Source organism: Nyctereutes procyonoides, unplaced genomic scaffold (genome assembly GCF_905146905.1).
Source record: "Nyctereutes procyonoides isolate TBG_1078 unplaced genomic scaffold, NYPRO_anot_genome, whole genome shotgun sequence".
NCBI classification, from domain to species: domain Eukaryota; kingdom Metazoa; phylum Chordata; class Mammalia; order Carnivora; family Canidae; genus Nyctereutes; species Nyctereutes procyonoides.
The window spans coordinates 2,682,902-2,696,623 of NW_026575117.1; the positions used below are offsets into that span (position 1 = coordinate 2,682,902).

Sequence of the window (13,722 nt, forward strand, 5' to 3'; positions counted from 1 at the left end):
TCCCTCCCGGCCCCGCGGAGCCCCCCGCGCCCGGCCCCGCGCGCAGCCTTGGCCCCTGCGCCCTCGGGGACCCGGCTGCCCTGCGGCGTCCCGGGGCTAACAGGCGCTCGGGCCGCTCGCCCCCGCCCCACGACGCGGTCGGCCCCGCAGCTGCCCGGCCTCCTGTCTCCGGGCGACCGGTGCTTGGCGGCCCGTGCGGCGGCCGTTGCTGGGCGGCGACGGGGGGAGGGAGTCGCGGGGGCCCGGGGGGCCCGGGCGGTGCGGGGGGGCGGGGGGCTGACCGGGCGGTGCGGGGGGGCCGGGGCGGGCCATGGCGCTGGCGGGGCCCCCGGGGGGCGCGGGCTGGACCTGGCGGCCGGTGGCCCGGGACGCGCTCCTGGCGCGGGCCTTCCACTCCTGCACCGAGCTGCGGGGCCGCTTCTACGTGGTGGGGGGCCTCCCGGGCGGAGGGGCCTCGGAGCCGAGCGGCGACACGGTGCTCTTCGACCCCGCCGCGGGCCAGGCGGTGCGGGGCGCCGGGGACGGCCCGCGGCGCAGCCACCACGACGCGGCGCCGGTGGGCGGGCGCTGGCTGTGCGTGGTGGGCGGCTGGGACGGCTCGCGCCGCCTGGCCACCGTGGCCGCCCTGGACGCCGAGCGCGGAGCGTGGGAGGCGTGGAGCGCGGCCCCCGGCAGCCGGCCACCCGTCGGCCTCAGCAGCCACACGTGCACCCGCGTGTCGGACCGGGAGCTGCGGGTGGCGGGCCGGGAGGGCGGGACCCGCACCCAGCGGCGCTGCGGGAGCATCTTCACGCTGAGGCTGGACCCCGGCGCGCGCACCTACTGGTACGGCCCCGCGCACCCCTTCCCGCGCCCCCGCCTCCCTTCCTCCCTTCCGTGCTTTCGCCACAGCAGAAGCAGAGCGCTTCCGTTCCCCAGAAAGCCCAGCTGAGGCCCGAACTCCTGCCTCCCCGCAGCTACAAGGAAGAGGGCTGCCGCACGGCCTCGCGCGCAGGCCACTGCGCTGCCCTGCTCCCGACTCCGGGGCCCCGCCCAGGCCACCAGCTATTGCTCTTTGGGGGCTGTAGCTCCCCCGAACCGGAAGTGGCTGGGCATTGGAGTCTGGGGAAGATTAAGGTATTCTCTACTCCCATCTTGCTGCGGGTGGAAGGGGCTAGAACTGTGAGGTCCGAACTCCTCCAGCCAACCCCTTCTTTCTCCCCGAAAGGAGGAGCCCCCTGCTGCCCCTCATCTGACGGAACAGCTTGCCAGGCTCGTGAGCAAGGGGCAGGGGGCCCGGCAGGGGCCTCGGGGACTGCGGCATCACTCATGCTCTGTGGTGGGGCCCTTTGCTGTGCTGTTTGGTGGAGAGACTCTGACCAGAGCCAGAGACACCATCTGCAATGACCTCTACATCTATGATACGCGTGAGGGCTGGCTGCTGGGGGGGGGGGGAGGATGGGGACATGGTAGGGAGACAGGAGAACCGCAGACGCAGGAGGATGGAGTGATGAGGTATAAAGAGGAGCAAAAATTAATTGACCAGTTAAAGGAATACAGAGAATATTAAACTGTGCAGAGACCCACAAATTGAGGAGAAAAAAAAAAACGGGGGGGGGGGCACCTGGGTGGCTCAGTGGCTGAGCATCTGCCTTCAGCTCAGGTCATGATCCCGGGGTCCTGGGATTGAGTCCCGCATCAGGCTCCCTGTGAGGAGCCTGCCTCTCCCTCTGCCTGTGTCTCCCATGAATAAATAATTAAAATCTTAAAAAAAAAAAAAAAATACAGGCAAACCTTTGGTCTCGTGAGAAACGCCAAAGTGCCAAAATGCTACTGCCTCATTAGCACCCTCTCTCTTACCCAACAGGCAAGTCCCCTCCTCTGTGGTTTCACTTCCCCTGTGCAGACCCTGGGCTGAAACGTGTGGGCCACCGGACCTGCCTTTGGAACGATCAGCTTTACCTGGTTGGGGGCTTTGGTGAGGATGGCAGGACACCCAGTCCACAGGTTTGCATCCTGGACCTATTTATCTAAAGAATAGTGCCAAGACGCACTGCCAAGCCTGTTTTGTTGCAGACTCCTAAAGCATTGCTCCCAGACCTATCTGCCTCATTTCAAATGCTTATTAAATTTCAATCTGAGTCAACATTTGTTTGTGAATCTTTTTTGGGGGAGGGCAGTAAACAAGTAGACACATCTTTATTTGCAAGGGGAAGAATAAAATATGGGACCTCCTCTGATACTGTGAGCCATTGGACTGATGGAACCAAGCCCCACAAGTCATAGGCTTTTCCATGCCTCATGCAGATCCCGCCCCTCATATTGGGAGAAAGCTTCAGGCTAGAGCTAAGCATTCTGACCAAAACATTTAATTAACAAAAAATATTACAATAGCAGAGAAAATAATAATAATAACAATAAAGAGAAATTAGAAGAAGTGGGAGTCAGGGTAGAAAAAAATGCAAACGCCTTGGTTCCTAGGAGACCAACACTCCAGCTGAGCTGGACTTAGCCCCAGCCCCTTCTGAGTTCTCCTTGGCTGCTGGCTTCTCATCTTCCCCCATGAGACGAATGTTGTGCTTTTCCCGAAATTCATTTAATTCTCTTCCTTTTGCCTGAAGCTGCTGTGTAAGGGTCTCAATGATCTTCTGTATCTAGAGGCCAAGCGACAGGGATTATATGAGGATTTCAGGACTCCCTTCCCCTACCTGGTACAGACTATGGCTGGAGGATGTGAAGGAGGGATGATACCTTTAGCCTCACCAAGTATTGATAGTAGAATCCAAAGACTAAAAGTATGCCTTTCTCAAATACAATGATTTATGAACTTCAATGTACATAAGAATCACTTGGGCTGTTTGTTTTTAAAATGCCACTCCATGGGCAGCTGGCACAGCTGGTAGAGCATGCAACTCTTGGTTTCGGGGTTGTGGGTTCAAGCCCCACGTAGGGCACAGAGATTACTTAAAAAAAAAAAAAAAAAAAAAGGCCACTCTATAGGCCTCACCTCTAATTGTTCTGAATCAGTGGGTCCAGGAAATTGCATTTTAAATCAGTTCCCCAGGTGACCTGGATGCAAGTACCCATGGACCACACTGTGAGACACACTGCTCTTACCGCCGCCTCTCCCCCAAATCAGCCAGGCCACAGAGCGCAAGGAAAAAGGCGGACAGCCAGCAGCCTCTCCTGTCAGAGGAGTTCGACTTACTAGAGCATAAAAAGCACCAGCTAACGGGCCTTCCATGCGGTCTTCACCATGGGTTCCCACCCACTTGCTTATACCACGTTTCCTAAATCCTGGCCCCCCCCCTCCCCTTTGCTCCCAAAGCTTCTACTGGAGGACTCCTGCTCACCTGCTCCTTGTTGTTCTCCAGGGCAGGCAGCACCTCTTTGACAGTCCGCTCCACCAGCACGCCCCCAACCATTCGGTAGCACCTGCGGGCCTCATCGACCTCCTTCAAGGTGTCAATCACCAGGCTGCAGCATGGGGACAAGGCAGATCTGAGAATGCAGCCCCTCTCTGCTGCAGCCTTCCCTTACAAATGGCCTCTCCAACTTTCCTACTGACCGGTGCTCCCCGACCTCCTCACCTGTGCTCATTCAACTCCATCTCCAGCTCAGCTGCTTTGGATGCCAGACCCCGCTGCTCCTGCCGAAGACGGTTGAAGCCAGCGATAACCTTGGAAGATGAAAGTTAAGTGAGAGAGGAGACAGTGGACATGGCTGAGGCTCAAAAAACAACACAGGATGGCAAGCTCTGGATACCTACCTTGGAATAGGAGTAGGTCCAAGTTTGTAATTTCTACCTGTAGTCTGTCTGAAATTCCATTCACTAAACACTTACCGAGAACCTACTCTGTGGGGGAACTTAACCAGTCCTTCTCGCAGCTTCTGTGTGGTGACGAATAGGCATTTATAATACAGGACGGTGGGGAGCTCCTGGAGCACCTGCAGAGGAGCTCAGACTTGCAGGTAAAGAAGGCTCTAGGGAAAGGCTTTGTAGGGAGTACTCTCGTTTGGCTCTACCCAGCATTCCTCCCACAAGGGAACTGCCTTCCTTAGCTCAGGGGGTGCTTGTGGGGCTACTATTGACAGGACCCTTGCTCCCTGACCACAGGGGCAGTCCACAGGGGCAGTGACCTATTCTGCACCAGAGTGTCTGTTCAGGAACTGACTCTGGGGTAGAGACAAACAGGTACAGAAGACAGCTGTAGTGAAGACAACTAGATGTCCTATAGAGATGATCTTCCATCCCTCTTCCTGAAACCCTCAAAGCTGCCCTAGTTCTTGAACTTTTTTTTTTAAATAAACATTTTATTTATTCATGAAAGACACAGAGACAGAGAGGGGCAGAGACACAGGCAGAGGAAGAAGCAGGCTCCATGCAGGGAGCCATGTGGGACTCAATCCCCGGACCCCAGGATCACACCCTGAGCCAAAGGCAGACACTCAACCACTGAGCCACCCAGGCGTCCCCCCGCCCCAAGTTCTTGAACTTGGTGTGACCCAGTCCTTGAACCTTTCTTTTCATTGTGTTCAATTCTCTGAACTGCCCACTATCCTTCCAGAACACTACTTAAAAAGAAACAAAAAAAAGTTGGCTGGAGTCTGTTTCTGTAGCCTAGAAACCCTAACATAGGCTTGCAGAGAGACACTGCCTTAACTGGAGCCTGAAGATGAGAAACTGGGGGAGGAAGGGGTGCAAGAGAAGTGTGAGAAATGGGATCCCCGGGTGGCTCAGCAGTGGAGCGTCGGCCTTCGGGTCAGGGCGTGACCCCGAGGTCCCGGGATCAAGTCCCACGTCAGGCTCCCTACATGGAGTCTGTTTCTCCCTCTGCCTGTCTCTCTCTCTCTCTCACGAATAAATTTTTTTTTTTAAAAAGTGGGGGGGAATCCCTGTGTGGCTCAGCGGTTTAGTGCCTGCCTTTGGTCCAGGGTGTGATTCTGGAGTCCTGGGATCGAGTCTCGCACTGGGCTCCCAGCATGGAGCCTGCTTCTTCTTCCTCCTGTGTTTCTGCCTCTCTCTATGTCTATCATGAATGAATGAATGAATGAATGAATGAATGAATGAATGAATGAATAAATCTTAAAAAAAAGAGAGGAAAAAAAAAGCAGTGTGAGAAGTAATATATGTAAAGGCCCAGAGGAATGATTACTACCAGCTCCCTGTTTCCTGGAAACAGAGCAGGGAATCCAAACAACGTGCAAAGCAGACGGTACTAACAGCGCAGCCACCGTGACTTTTAGTACAGGGCCCCGATGACCGGGTTCAGAAGGAAGTATCAGATGAAAAGTAGAAAATGTAATGAGGAAAGAAAATCATGGTGGTGGATGGGATACAGAAAAAGACGAAATAAAAACCGGAGGCCTGCAAAGACCAGGTTTCAGGCTTTGTCTCTGCCACATACTGGCCCTGTGGCCTCGGACACTGAACCTGAACCCTATGGTTCTCGACCCTGGCTACTGTCAGAATCCCCAGGGGAGCATGAAGAGGGACACCGCAGAACAACTACACAATCACTGGGTGAGTCCCAGGTCTCGTATATGTTTTAAAAAGATTTATTTAGGGGATCCCTGGGTGGCTCAGCGGTTTAGCGCCTGCCTTTGGCCCAGGGTGTGATCCTGGAGTCCTGGGATTGAGTCCCACATCGGGCTTCTGGCATGGAGCCTGCTTCTCCCTCCTCCTGTGTCTCTGCCCCTCTCTCTGTCTATCATAAATAAATAAATCTTTAAAAAATAAAAAAAATAAAAAAATAAAAGATTTATTTATTTATTTTTAGAGAAAGAGAGAATGCCCTGAGCAAGGGGAAGGGGCAGAGGGAGAGAGAGGATCCCATGTAGACTCGCACAGAGTACAGGAGCCGGGGTTCGATCTCATGGCCCTGAGAACTTGACCGGAGCCCAAATCAAGAGTGGGATGGGTGGAACTCTTAACCTACTGAGCCACCCAGACGTCCCAGACCTCGGTATTTTTAAAAGCTCTCCACCATAATTCTAAGTGCAACCAGAATGGAGCCCCCGGCGTGACTCCCTGCGAGCCTTACTTGCCTGACCTGTGAAATGCACGTGGTACCTCCTTAGAGAGCCGCTGGATGACGTGACCCAGTTAGTGGGAAAGGGCTTTGTAAGCAGTCAGGTACGGTAACTACTACCTCGGCCTTCTCTCCAGACCCGGTGGCCGCCTGGCCGCTCCTGATCAGCTGAGCACTGAGCCCACCCGCTCAGCTCCTGCCCAGTCACTCACTCCTGTTCACACCATGTCCAGCATCACCACCTCTAATGACCAACCACCTCATGTTTACTAGGATCTTTCATCTCCAGCTCTCTCTGCAAGGCTCATCTACAGCTAGTGAGCTACTAATGGCTGACCCGTCCCACCACTACATCCCTTCTACTGCTCAAAAAGCCAATGAATAGGACTGACCAGCACCCTGTCACTCCAGCGGCAGGCACGCGGCCTTCTCCCAACCACCATCCTTCCATCTTGGTCCACTTCATCCACTTGTTCCAAAAATGCCTTGGAAATCTGTTCTTCCTTTGCCTCCACTGCCTATACCAAACTATTCCATTTATAGTTAGCTTCTTCTCCACTGTCAACGTGTGACAGATCAAAATCATTTCATCTAAGAAAATCTTAACCAGATTCTAGATGCTCTCCTAGCACCCAAATAACCCACTCCTCTGGATGTGTGTGGTTAAATACACCAATGAAATCAGCTTTAAGAGTCTAAAATTTCTGGGATGCCTGGGTGGCTCAGCTGTAGAGCATCTGCCTTTGGCCCAGGGCATGATCCTGAGCTCCCCACAGAGAGCCTGCTTCTCCCTCTACCTGTCTCTGCCTCTCTGTCTCTCACGAATAAATAAAATCTTAAAAAAAAAAAAAGTAAGTTCAACCCTGGTAAGTATAGAACTCTTTACATCCTCATGATTGGCACAAACAATTTTATACAGGACAAGGTCTTTTTCTCCCCACCCCCCCAGGTTTACTGAGATACAACTGACATATAACATTATATAAGTTTAAGATATACAACATGTCAGGCGCTAAACCGCTGAGCCACCCAAGGATCCCCTTTCCTTCCTTTTTGTTTAATTCATATAGTGTTGATAACTTCAAGAAAAACCCATAGTCATTACCTTTACCTCCAAAATGTCCTTTGGTCTTCTTACCTACATAATGTTTACTCTTACTGGGTAATGAAGTAAGAGAATAGGTCAAGAATTATGCCTGGATGCATCTGGAAAAGTGTTCGGGGTGTCACTCACTAAATATCTTCTTTTCAGTTTAGTGCCCTTTTCCTGACAAACACACTCAACTATCAAGAAAATGTCTTTGACCAGGGTGCTTGGGTGACTTAGGTCATGATTTCAGGGTCCTGAAGCCCAGAGTCATCAGGCTCCCTGCTCAACTGGGGATCTGCTTCTCCCTCTCCCTCTGCCCTTCCCTCTGCTTGTGTGCACTCATGCTCTCTCTCTCAAATAAATAAAATCTTAAAAAGAAAGAAAAGAGGGCAGTCCTGGTAGCTCAGTGGTTTAGCGCTGCCTTCAGCCCAGGGCCTGATCATGGAGACCCGGGATCGAGTCCCACATCAGGCTCCCTGAATGGAGCCTGCTTCTCCCTCTGCCTGTGTCTCTGCCTCTCTCTCTGTGTCTCTCATGAATAAATAAATAAAATCTGAAAGAAAGAAAGAAAGAAAGAAAGAAAGAAAGAAAGAAAGAAAGAAAGAAAGAAAGAAAGAAAGAAAGAAAGAAAGAAGAAAGAAAGAGAAAGAAAGAAAGAGAAAGAAAGAAAGAGAAAGAAAGAAAGAAAGAAAGAAGAAAGAAAAGAAAGAAAGAAAGAAAGAAAGAAAGAAAGAAAGAAAAGAAAAGAAAGAAAAGGAAAAGAAAAAGAAAAGAAATGATCCTTGACCTTACTACTCCAACAAATAACGGTTCCCAGCCTTCTCTTCATCTTTTAGGACTGGTCTGTACTCACTTCCTTTACTTCCACTGTAGGAGATTTAGCAATCTCTCTGCTTCTACCCACTAAAAGCCATAAGAGATCCAACTTTTAACAACTAAAAATGTCTCCAGGCATTGCCAAATTTCTCTTGGGGTGAAATCAAGCAGGTGGAGAACCACTGCCTCAGGGTAACAATGAGAACTAAAATGATGGACCGTGTCCAGTGCCCAACACAAGGTTGGTTCTCTACTCTCTTTTAACTTCCCGGACCCTTTGGTCCATTGATTTTCCTACCTCCCCGCACCCCCCCTTTTTATTTTATTTTATTTTTTAAGATTTTATTTATTTATTCATGATAGACACACACAGAGAGGCAGAGACACAGGCAGAGGGAGAAGCAGGCTCCATGCAGGGAGTCCAACGTGGGACTCGATCCCGGGACCCCAGGATCACGCCCAGGGCCGCAGGCAGGTGTTAAACTGCTGAGCCACCCAGGGATCCCCTCACCTCAACTTTTTAAGGATTTTATTTATTTATTCATGATAAACAGAGAGAGAGACAGACAGGCAGGCAGGCACAGAGACAGACAGAGGGAGAAGCAGGCTTCCTGCAAGGAGTCCGATGTGGGACTCGATCCCAGATCCCAGGATCACGCCCTGAGCCACCCAGGCATCCCCTCCTACCTCCCTTAACACTCCTTTCCTCTTTCTGAAGTTCTTCCTCTCATCTCTACAATGGAGACAGGATCTAAGATTCTTTTCATAGTACTTCTCCCTTTATCACTCATACTATTTCAACTGGTATTCTTAGCTACTTCTATGGCTTCCACAATTGCCTTAGTCTACTGCCTGCAAACCCAGGCCTTCTCGGAATTCTAGATCTATACTTCCAAGTTAGAGGAAGGAGTGCTGAAGTCAGGCAGAAATGGCTTAATAGTCTAACCATCAGCAAGGTACCTCTTTTTTGAATTTGTTTCTTCAGATAATGTGTCTCTTAGGATGTTTGAAGATCAGTGAGTTATATCAAGAACTTAGGACAATATCTAGCAAATAACAGATTGTCAATAAATAGTAGATATTAGTACAGAACATTTCCATCGTTTAAAACAATATTTATTTATTTATTTATTTATTTATTTATTTATTTATTATTTATTTATTTATTTATTTATAACACAGAGAGAGAGGCAGAGACACAGGCAGAGGGAGAATCAGGTTCCAAAGGCAGATGCTCAACAGCTGAGCCACCCAGGCGTCCCAGAACATTTCCACTTAACTGTCCTATAGATACCTAAAACTCAGGTCATTTGAAGCTGAACTGATCTTTTATCCCGTTTTAAACTGTTCCTTTTCTTGTCGTCTCCCCTATTTCTGCTAAGGACACCACTCTAACTCCTGAGGTAGGAAACCCTCGTTTCATCTCTGAACACACCCTTATCCCAACAACTGCCAAACTTATCACACCATTTCTGCAATTTTTCTTAGGCTCACTGACATCACCTAGCCCAAGACTTCGTTACCTCTGGAAGAGTCTTCTAAATTATCTCCCTATTTTTGGACTCTCCAAATTCATCCTATACACTGCTGCTAATTTAATTTTCCTAACACTTGGATGACATATAAAAATGTTCATGACATATTAGGCATAAAATGTAGATTACAAAATGGTATATCCCGCATAAAACTAATATTATAAAGTATGTAAATATGTAATGAAGATATGTCCTCCCTTTCCAGCTATACACACACACAAAACATAGGTTGTGGGGGGGGGGGACCTCCTTTGGAGTATATCAAAGGATATATTCCTGTGGTAATAATAGCCTGGGTGGCTCAGTGGTTGAGGGCCTGCTTTTGGCTCAGGGCATGACTCCCCAAAACCTGGGATCAAGTCCCACATCAGGCTCCTTGTAGGGAGCCTGCCTCTCCCTCTGCCTGTGTCTCTGCCTTTCTCTGTGTCTCATGAATAAAATCCTTAAAAACAAAAAAAAAGTGGCAATAATAGTTATCTTTGGATACTAGGATCATGAGTAATTTGTTATTTTGTACTTTTTCCTGTGTTTTCTACATTTCCACAATGAACATGTCTTATTTTATGTAACAGAAAAATAACAATAGGATGCCATATATTTTTCTATGGCTTCCTCACTGCTTACATTAAAAAGTTCCAAATTCTTTGCCATGCAAAGACTCAACTTGCTTTTAAGCACCACATCTTTCTTATACTTCATGATTTAGCTAAACTGACCAGTCACTGCACTTCCTGTCAGCCTGTGCTTTCCCTAGCTCTCTTCTTATCCTATTCCCTATATTCTATTTGCATTACCACCTGTTCAAATCTATCCAATCCTTCAGGTTCAGCTCAAATATCCCTAATATGATCGTGGTATAAATGGAAAAATGTATCTGATTCTCAAATAACTCACTCAATTAAAAGCCCTGCTCTCCAGTTACTGACCTTGGGTAAGCTAACTGAAGTCTCTGAAACTCAAATAACCTTACCTATAAAGGAAGGACAATATAACCTACTCCAAAGAACAGTAATTAAATAACAGAAGATAAAACAAGTGCCTAGTACAATGTGTTGCTTCCTTCCATCTTGTTTATAAGGGACATATATAGCTCACATTTGCAGATATGATAAATCACATATATTTTTTAAAAATTTAGGGGATACCTGGGTGGCTCAGCAGTTGAGTGCCTCCCTTCCGCCCAGGGTGTCATCCCAGGGTCCTGTGATTGAGTTCCACATCAGTCTCCCTGCATGGAGCCTGCTTCTCCCTCTGCCTGTGTCTCTGCCTCTCTCTCTGTGTGTGTCTCTCATGAATAAGTAAATAAAAAAATTTAAAAAACATTTTAAGTAAGCTCTAGGCCCAACATGAGGCTTGAACTCACAACCCAAAGATCAAGAATCACATGCTCTATGTACTGAGCCAGCCAGGTGCCCCAATAAATCTTACATTTTTTATCCAGTGTTCTCTCTGAAACACAAAGGCCACAGAATGTTAAGCAAGAACAGCCTCAGAACTCAATTATCACAACTGCTCGGTTTCTTTGGAGGGCTTCTTCTCTTTCTCCATAACCCCTTAAATATTGGTTCCATCCTTGTTCTGCTTCTTTTTTCAACTTTCTGCACAAACCCTAGATGATTTTGCCCATTACCATGACTTTTTATTTTATTTTATTTATTTATTCATAGACAGAGAGAGAGAGAGAGAGAGAGAGAGGCAGAGACACACAGGCAGAGGGAGAAGCAGGCTCCATGCAGGGAGCCCGATGGGGGACTCGATCCGGGTCTCCAGGATCACACCCCAGGCTGCAGACAGCGCCAAACTGCTGCGCCACTGGGGCTACCCCCATTACCATGACTTTATCAGCCTTCCATAAGCTTATAGTTCTCTAACCTGTATCTCTGACTCAAATGTCTGTAATTCAAAATTTATAAATCAAACCAACTATTAAATACCTCTACTTGAATGTCCTACAAGAAATCCAAACTCAAAACCCCAAGAGAAACGTATTCCCCACCCCCCTAGACATTTCCTATCTTCCTACATTGCCTATAAACGAGCATCCATCAAAGACATAAATCTGAGAAACATTCTAGTTTCCTCTCTATCCCGTTTTCTTCACATTGAAGTCTTTTTTTTTTTAAATCTTAGTTCTTTTTATTTTTATTTTTATTTATTTATGATAGTCACAGAGAGAGAGAGAGAGAGAGAGGCAGAGACACAGGCAGAGGAAGAAGCAGGCTCCTTGCACCGGGAGCCCGATGTGGGATTCGATCCTGGGTCTCCAGGATCGCGCCCTGGGCCAAAGGCAAGCGCCAAACCGCTGTGCCACCCAGGGATCCCATTCACATTGAAGTCTTGCAGTCCACCCCATACTTTAAGCCCACCTGCATCCCCAATAGGCCAGAAAGGCTCATGCCTCAGTGCTTTTAAGGACATTAGTCTCTGCCTAGGAAATTCTCCACTTCCTCCTCCTCCTCCTTCTTCTTTTTTTTTTTTTTTTAAGATTTTATTTATTTATTCACGAGAGACAGAGAGAGAGAGGCAGAGACACAGGCAGAGGGAGAAGCAGGCTCCATGCAGGGAGTCCGACGTGGGACTCGATCCCGGGTCTCCAGGATCACACCCTGGGCTGAAGGCAAATGCCAAACTGCTGAGCCATCCAGGGGTCCCTCCACTTCTTTCTTTGCTTGACTAACTTCTCTCATCCTTTAGAACTGAAGGATTATCTCTCCCAGAAAAACAAACACTATACTCATTACTGTGCAAAACACTTTGCATGCATTTCTTATCTAATAATAATCAAAACAGTGATGAAGTATGAACTGCCAAATTTTTACAAGGTGAGAGAGGGAAACTCATGGGAGGTCATCTACACATAATAAATAGCAGAAACGTGATTCTAACACAGATCTGCCAACCCCAGGGCACTTCTTATGCTCTTAGCCACCCCTCAGAAAGTATTAGGTTCCTTCTCCCTTCCCTCCCACCACAACACACGGGTGCGGGGGCAGAAACTATCCTTTACCCCCCTCCCTAAAATCCTGCAGCACTGGGCAGCCCGGGGGGGCTCAGCTGTTTAGCAACTGCCTTCAGCCCAGGGCCTGATCCTGGAGACCCGGGATGGAGTCCTGCGTTGGGTTTCCTGCATGGAGCCTGCTTCTCCCTCTGCCTGAAACTGTATGAATAAATAAATAAAATATTTTTTAAAAATCCCACAGCACTTTATACCTGTTAGGACACTCATCTTCTGCCTCATGTTAGCACTTCGTAGGTCTTATTTCACTGTGAGCTCTTTGATGGCGTGGGCCAACTTGAAAAATCTTTATGGAGACACCTTTGCCTGCGGTGACTATTCAACAAATAACTGACAAGCCAAGCGAGCGAGCCTGTAGCGGGAAGAGCTGTTGTCTTAGGTTTTCCCTTCTGTCGCGGGGATTTCTTGCCACCCGGACTACACACTAGCCCCGCCATTAGCGAACCAGGGCTCCCCGCGCGCCACAAAAGGCTCTCCGGGTTGTTTATCACACGTCTCCCGCTGCTGAGACACTGGGGGAGATGCAAACTCGGGTTACAACACGGTTTCTGGTCGCTCAGGAAATCCAATCTAATAACGACGTGCGGGTCAAAATAGTATGGGACAGCGGACTGCTGGGGCATGCGAGTCACGTGGCTCTGCAGAGTGAGGGCGACGGTCAGCGTGGTGCCGGGGTCACCGAACAGGCCACCCGGCCAGCCCGCCGGCCCCCGGGGAGGCCCCCGGGATTCGTGCCGAGCCGCCGGGCCCGGCCTATCCTGCGGGAGGGTGCGGGGAGGTAGACAGAGCGACGCCCGCCCCCCGCCCCTCCCCCTCCCGTCCCCTCCCTCTCGTCCCTTCCCTCCTCTACCCGGCCTCCCCTCCCCTCCCCTCCCGCCCGGCTCCGGCCCCTGGCCGGCTCACCCAGCACCCCGGGGGAGGGGGCGTGGCCTTCACCGACAAACCCTCCCGCGCTCTCCCCCGGACCCGGCCAGCTTCCCCGAGGACCCTCCCCTCTCGGGGCGGCCCCGCCACGCCGGGACGCGCGCGGGGCCTGCCCCAGCCAGCGGCGCCGCCCGCTCCTCGCACCGACTCGGGCCCGGCCCGGCTGCCCTCCTTCGCGCCCTCCGCTCCTCACCTGCTCTGCCGACACCGCCCCTTTCCCCGCGCCGCTGCCGCTGCTCTTGCCGGCGCGACCGCTGCTCTCCGCCATCTTCGCCGCCCGCTGCGCTTCCGGCCTGCGCGGCCCCGCCCCCGTGCGTCACATCCGGCCTG

General features: G+C 50.3%; 2 protein-coding genes across 2 annotated transcripts; one reads left to right on the forward strand and one right to left on the reverse strand.

Annotated features, from left to right (window-relative positions):
* Window positions 1-310: 310 nt before the first annotated feature.
* On the forward strand, window positions 311-2,125 carry KLHDC9 (kelch domain containing 9). The gene is made up of 4 exons (XM_055334165.1): window positions 311-825; window positions 957-1,116; window positions 1,208-1,406; window positions 1,847-2,125. The coding sequence occupies exons 1-4, from the start codon at window positions 311-313 to the stop codon at window positions 2,011-2,013; spliced, it is 1,041 nt and encodes a 346-aa protein (XP_055190140.1). The 3' UTR covers window positions 2,014-2,125.
* Window positions 2,126-2,332: 207 nt separating this feature from the next.
* On the reverse strand, window positions 2,333-13,703 carry PFDN2 (prefoldin subunit 2). Its single transcript, XM_055334176.1, has 4 exons — window positions 13,586-13,703; window positions 3,570-3,658; window positions 3,333-3,456; window positions 2,333-2,633 (listed from the first exon to the last, which is right to left on the reverse strand). Exons 1-4 carry the CDS (start codon window positions 13,658-13,660, stop codon window positions 2,457-2,459), a joined length of 465 nt encoding a protein of 154 aa, XP_055190151.1. The 5' UTR covers window positions 13,661-13,703; the 3' UTR covers window positions 2,333-2,456.
* Between the last annotated feature and the right edge of the window lie 19 nt (window positions 13,704-13,722).